Genomic DNA, 6000 nt, shown 5'->3' with positions numbered 1-6000 from the left:
GTGATTTCGATTTTGATTCACACACACACACACACACACACACACACACACACACACACACACAGCTTTTCTCCCTCTCCTTGTTGTCCGATATTTTTTTTATTTTTTTTTTTTGGTTCATCCAAAGTCGTGAGTGCGGTCGGTCAGATCAGAGCAAAGCTGACCCAAGGAGGCGGCAGGCTCTGAGCGTCAACCCTCGCCGAAGAGAACGGCAAGCCTGACGTGAAAGAGGTGCTTTGTAGTCAGGCTTAGCGTGCACAAGTCATGACTCAGAATAGGAAGGGCGCGGGGCGCGGGGCAAGGGGTAAAAGAAAAGGGCAATTGGCAGGTCAGCAACGTGTGCATAGCCGACAACGCAAACAAGGCTCTCGCCTGCCTTTGCACCGCAGAGCTGTATGAACTGTGTCAAGTTGTTGATCATCGCGCAGTCGTGCGGATCATATGACAGATGGCAACCAGCTGTGTGGCGCCTATGCAGGCCAAGGCAGATCAGAATTTGCACTGGAGTAGATGTACCACATCGGCTGATAATCAGCCTTCAGCGCCCTTGGCGTCGTGCCCGCGCCACCGTTGAGGGTTGGTGGTGGTATTCGAACCGTGGCCAAGTCAACGATTACAGTGTTAGTGCAAAATCGTAATCCACGGCGGCTGGCTTTGGTGCTGAACGTGGCGTGTGTTAGCTAGGGACTTTAGAGACGGCGCCTTTCAATAAAGTCGCGGTACGTGGTTTGGGAATGGGCGCGGTGCGGGCCCTTTGTTCTGCAATGTCCTGTTCCCACCACCAGGAAGAAAGGCCGGCTCTTGATAAAAAAAACGTCCAGTGTTTGGGCCGGGCGCATGGCGCTGCCCAAAGAGGCGGAGGAGCGTGTCGCGACCACCGGTGGTAGCGAAGGGCCGACAGGAGCGGTCGGTATGGTCAAAAGTTTTGGAGTATTAACTTGGGCAGGAGCGGCCAGTTGACCAGATGATTTACGGCTGTGGCGAAAAGATTTCTGGTCTCGCGACCTCTGCAGCAGCCTCAGAGGAGCAAAATCCATTCCCCCCTCCTTGCTCTGTCGCTCTCAACGCACGACTGCTTGTCTTGGTCTGTGCGTGAACTTGACATGTAAATTGAGAATACGGTGGCAGAAACGGTCGATGACATGCTTCAATTGTCAACAAAGCAACAAGCCCGCAACTGAGGAGTGGGTCAGCCATTATTGTGACTGCCCGGCGATATCAAAAGCCTTGAGTCCACACAGAATCACCTCGGAGATTTCGGTGTCGGGAGCAACTTCAAAGCAGTCGCCGAGCTCCTTGACAAGATCCGCCAAGTTCTTGCCGTCATACTTGCTTGGATGTGCAACTCAATTGCCAGCCAGGCGCAGGGCGTCCATGGCGCTGAAGAAGTCACCTGGTGTTTTTGACGTCTGTTCCTGCAAAAGCTTCACAAACGCGAGATACTTCTCTGCAATGTTGATCTGGGCGCTTTGCGGGAGCTCCTTGACAACCTCGTGGATCTCGGTGGTACGAGAAGGAGGAGCGCCTGCTTTTGGGACTTGACCGTAAAATCCGCCATCGCGAATGATGAAGGGGACAGCCCAGCGCATGTATTCACCAAGGTCTTGCAGGCGGCTAACATCTTCACTGGCTGACCAGCTCACATGATGGAGTAGAGTCGCGCGGACAAGCGTTGCCGCTTTCGAAACGATTTGCCGCTTCTGAAGCGGGATGCTCACAAGGATTTCCAAGTTCTTAATGGCGGCAGCGTGGCTCTCATTGTCCTTCTTCAAGGCTTCGATGGTGGCAGCTTGGGCTTTGATGGTGGCAGCTTGGCTCTTATTATCCTTTTTAAGGGCGTCGATGGTGTCAGCGTGGCGCTTGGCGTGGCTCCTCATTTCCTCTCGCAGGCTTGCGATGTCCTCGCTCAAGCTCAGAAGGTGAGCGGGCGCATACTTGACCTCGTTCAGCTCGTTGGTCGTTTCTGCGACCCCGATCAAGCCATGTTGTACTTCTTCCCAATAGACTGCGGGAGGGTGCTCGTTGACCATGTTGGCGATCGTCTCCAATATCTCATTCGCCTGGAGCACCTCATCCACGTGACTCTGAAAGTAGCTTTGAAGGCTTTCCAGCGATTGTGCTGTGTTGCAGGCGCGGGCACAAGCGTGAGCATAAGCATTGACATTGTGGCCTGCAACTCGTAGCGTCACATACCCAGCCTTTCGTAGCTGTCTCTCACAAAATCAAACAAGCTGCGAGGCAGGGCCATGGTTCAAGTCAAGGGTAGCGGGGAAATGATTGACACGACCGATTCGCAACATTATTTGGGGAGGGCCAATTGTCGACAAAACGCTTTTTTTCCCGCCAAACAGAAATGATGACATTTCCAACAATCGCTGACATTCAACACCACACACACACACACACAACACCAAGCAGCACTTACGAGTTGTTGAGGAAAATGCACAGATCTCAACAACAAAGCGCATACATGTCCACCGTGTACGCTAATTATAGGTGAGCCACATCTTCATCTCTCTCTCTCTCTCTCTCTCTCTCTCTCTCTCTCTCTCTCTCTCTCTCTGTGAGAGCGACGGCGGTTTTTTTTTCTTTTTTTTTTGGCGGGAAGAGGGGGAGAGAAAGGGTTTATGTGAGCGCGGCGGGACATCGGTGTCTTGGCCAAAGTGATCGTGTGTGGGTGTGGGTGTGGGTGTGTGTTCTAAATTGGCTTGAAGAGGTTGAGGTGTCCTGGTCAGGATGCTTGGAACGGTGGTGACGAGTAGTTGCCCGCTGGTGGCTCGGCAGCTGGGCCGGACAGGTACCAATTTCAATGGCCCATCGCTTCTTGCTTTGATAAACGGGGTTGGCCTCACGTTGTCCGCCTTGCCTGTGGGTATAGGATTGCGGCTGGCCATGGTGGATCTGCAACATGGCTTGCTCGACATGCGGGGACTGCTCCCCATGCTGGGAGCCCTTCGTGAGGTCGAAAATGTCTGGGTCCGCTGTCCCAGCGGCGAAGACGCCGTGGTGGGTCGCATCCTTGACCATGGCGTACGCACCGTGGTCTTGCCTGCCGTCAACACGGCACGTCAAGTAGAAAACTTTGTGCGCGCCGCCACCTATCCCCCTCGTGGTATGAATGTTCAGCTGGCCAAGCCCCATCGTGATACTCGACCGCCCCTGCTACAAGTCTCACCTGTTGTACGGGTGAGGTCAAAATAGGCCACCGATCCTTTCAAGGCATGACGTTTGCAGTGGGCTACGAGGGAAACGAAGCCGTGCGTCCCGTGGCCATGATTGAGACAAGCGCAGCCCTTGACAATTTGGACGCCATTTGCCAGGTCTGTCCACCTGCCAGCCTTTGTCAACATGGCTGGGGTCTTGCGAAGGAGCGCCCGGTCTAGCCAAGGGGGAAATTCTGCTGGGCTTTTACTCAGGTAGTTTGATTTGGGTTAGGTGCCAGGTCTACATGGTTTGCTAGTGGGGCCATACGACCTGGCTCGTTCCCTGGGCATCACACCGGATGTGACATACAGCCATGTGGCCATGCAAGAAGTCTTGGACCAGGTGGTCACCACGGCCCAGCAGAGTGGCTTGCAAGTGGCGGCCTGGGCGGGCTCGGAAATGGCAGCCACGGCTCTCTTGGAGCGTGGCCTGAATGCCGTTTTAGTTGGCACGGATATGCAATACCTTCAGGATGCGATTGCACAGTCGGCCTTGGTTTCAGGCTTGAGTCGGCGTTCGATCCAAGCTCCGGTGCCACCTCGCTCTGAGCCATTGGCCACGGGCATGTCGGCGGACATCTTCGGCATGGCTAGTGACGATTTGGGCTCAGCCCAGGCGCAACACACTCCAACAGCACCCACACACCCTTGGGAAGCGGCAGGGACACCGTCCTTATTTGAGGCACAACAACCTGACGCCGATTTGGATATTACCAATGTGGCCGACATGCGGGAGGCCTATCGGCGCAACCCCGCGCTGCTCAAGGACATGGGGCGTGCTTGGGCTGAGGCCATCGATGCTTTTGACAATTACGAGCTCCCCAGCCGCAATGGTGAGCGCTAGGCCGGTGGGAGCGCTAGGTTGGTCCCGGCGTTGGGAAAAAACCAACCAACACACACTTACAATAAACCCCCCCAAGTGACATGCCTCCCGCTGCGCGGCCGGAGCATGAGACTAGCAAGTAAAAAGCGACGAGGGACGTGGGCTCCAATCGATTGCTCAAAGACTCTTTTGATAGGGACCAATTCATAAACGAAGGAAAGTACAGATGGACGCACAGCGTCAGTGGCTACACGCTCAGTCCCACAAGACAACATGCACCCTTGGGGCAAGCGTGGTGCCATGTCATGGGGCTGGGGTCGGGTGTTGGGCTGCCGGGGATGCGAGGCCGGCGAGAGAAGTGGCTGCCTAAACAAGGGGCCGATCCAGAAAGGTCAAGTGAACGGTCGAGACAAGGCAAGCGCCGAACAGAACAGGCACCACGTACGGCTTCAATGTGTGCGGCACACGGCACGCCCTGATACTGAGTCACGCAGGAGAGGGCCGTTCGAAGCTTGGCGTAGCCTAGCATCTCAGTGCGCACATACGCGGTCTCGCCCTCCACGGCCAAGACATCCACCAGGAAGCTAGTGGCCAGCTACACGACAAAGGCAAAAGGGAGTGGGGTTTGAGAGCGAGGAGCAGTCGCATCAGGCTGCAAAAGACGTCGCAGGAGTGCAGCACGGGACGGCATGCATGCAGGATGAGTCACCAACCTCGCCGTGAAGGTCGGTCAGAGCGGCCAAGGCAAAGGTCTTGAGGTCGTTCGGGGTCCAGGTAGCATCGTTTTCGAGCTTCCTATCCAAGAGGACCATGTCATCCGGGTCAGCCCCGTGGCGCGAGGTCGCTCACGCCATCACCGCGCATGCGAACGTACAACCGAAGCTTGAGAAAGTAATAAGGGTGAGTGGCGATGGTCAGCGACATGTTGATCCGATGCTTGCTGGTTCTCTGCACCCGGTGCCTTATTGTCGGTGCAGCAGCACCGGAAAGCCAGCCCAGCGCCAAATGAGAGAGGGAGTCGAGCTCACGTCGTCGTCGTCGTCGCGTTGATTCAAGTGAGAGCATGCATCTCTGGTTTTCGCTGCAAATGTTCACTGTCAAGATTTGTAAGATTGACAGGATCTCTGCGTGACTTCATTTTGTGCGCTGTCTCTCTCTCTGTCTCTCTCTCTCTCTCTCTGTCTCTGTCTCTCTCTCTCTCTTCTCTCTCTCTCTCTCTCTCTCTCTCTCTCTCTCTCTTCTCTCTCTCTCTCTCTCTCTCTCTCTCTCTCTCTCTCTTCTCTTTTCTCTATCTCGTCTCTCAGAGAGAGAGAGAGGGACCGCAGTGATGGCAGTTGGGGGCCGGGCGCTGGGACAAGCGCTTGACTTTAAACAAGTGAGTGGTGTAGTCAACAAGTGTGGCCTGTGGGGAAGGGTTCATGCTGCATGTTGGTATGTTACACGAGCGAGCGACGCACGGCCCGCCGCACTCACAAGAGCTGCGCCGCGTCGGCGTGGGCTTGCCTAGTTTTTGCGGCGAATGGAGTGTCTCAAGCTCTACCGCGACATTTTTCGCACCTCATACCGTGCGTACTGATCGTCTCTGGCCTTGCCGTCGTCGTGCCAATTCGATCAGTGCCGAGCACATACGCCCACCCCATTCACACGCGCGCACGCAGGGTTGGAAGACAAGGATTATCGCAAGTTTATCCAGGAGGATGCCCGGTTGCAGTTTAAGCGGCACAAGAATGAAGTTGACGCCGTAAGACCGCTCTTCTGCCTGGCGTCTCGTCTTTTCGGTGGTCTCCCGCTCCTCACTGCACGGGCTTTGGCAGCGTGAGGCCCAGCTGTTGCTGGCCAAGGGACGCAAACAACTCAACGACTTTTTAAGCATGATGCACATGGCCACACCGGTGTGTGCCTGTCTCTTTGCTTGGATGTCTATACATTCTACCATGCTGGGCCAGCCCATGAATGAAGCGGGGCGTCCTCCCA

At 55.4% G+C, this 6000-nt stretch overlaps 2 protein-coding genes across 2 annotated transcripts; one reads left to right on the top strand and one right to left on the bottom strand.

The window, feature by feature from the left end:
- Positions 1–1346: 1346 nt before the first annotated feature.
- Positions 1347–2248, bottom strand: MONBRDRAFT_25033 (uncharacterized protein; the record flags this gene model as incomplete). The annotated part of the gene is made up of 2 exons (XM_001745226.1): positions 1347–2119; positions 2194–2248. The coding sequence occupies 2 exons, from the start codon at positions 2246–2248 to the stop codon at positions 1347–1349; spliced, it is 828 nt and encodes a 275-aa protein (XP_001745278.1).
- Positions 2249–2596: 348 nt separating this feature from the next.
- On the top strand, positions 2597–4047 carry MONBRDRAFT_32228 (uncharacterized protein; the record flags this gene model as incomplete). Its single annotated transcript, XM_001745396.1, has 4 exons — positions 2597–2797; positions 2879–3112; positions 3202–3320; positions 3436–4047. Exons 1-4 carry the CDS (start codon positions 2737–2739, stop codon positions 4045–4047), a joined length of 1026 nt encoding a protein of 341 aa, XP_001745448.1. The 5' UTR covers positions 2597–2736.
- Between the last annotated feature and the right edge of the window lie 1953 nt (positions 4048–6000).

Source organism: Monosiga brevicollis, genomic scaffold (genome assembly GCF_000002865.3).
Source record: "Monosiga brevicollis MX1 MONBRscaffold_8 genomic scaffold, whole genome shotgun sequence".
Lineage (NCBI taxonomy): Eukaryota > Choanoflagellata > Craspedida > Salpingoecidae > Monosiga > Monosiga brevicollis.
The sequence above is the reverse complement of the archived record's forward strand: the minus strand, read 5'-3'. Positions and strand labels throughout refer to the sequence as shown.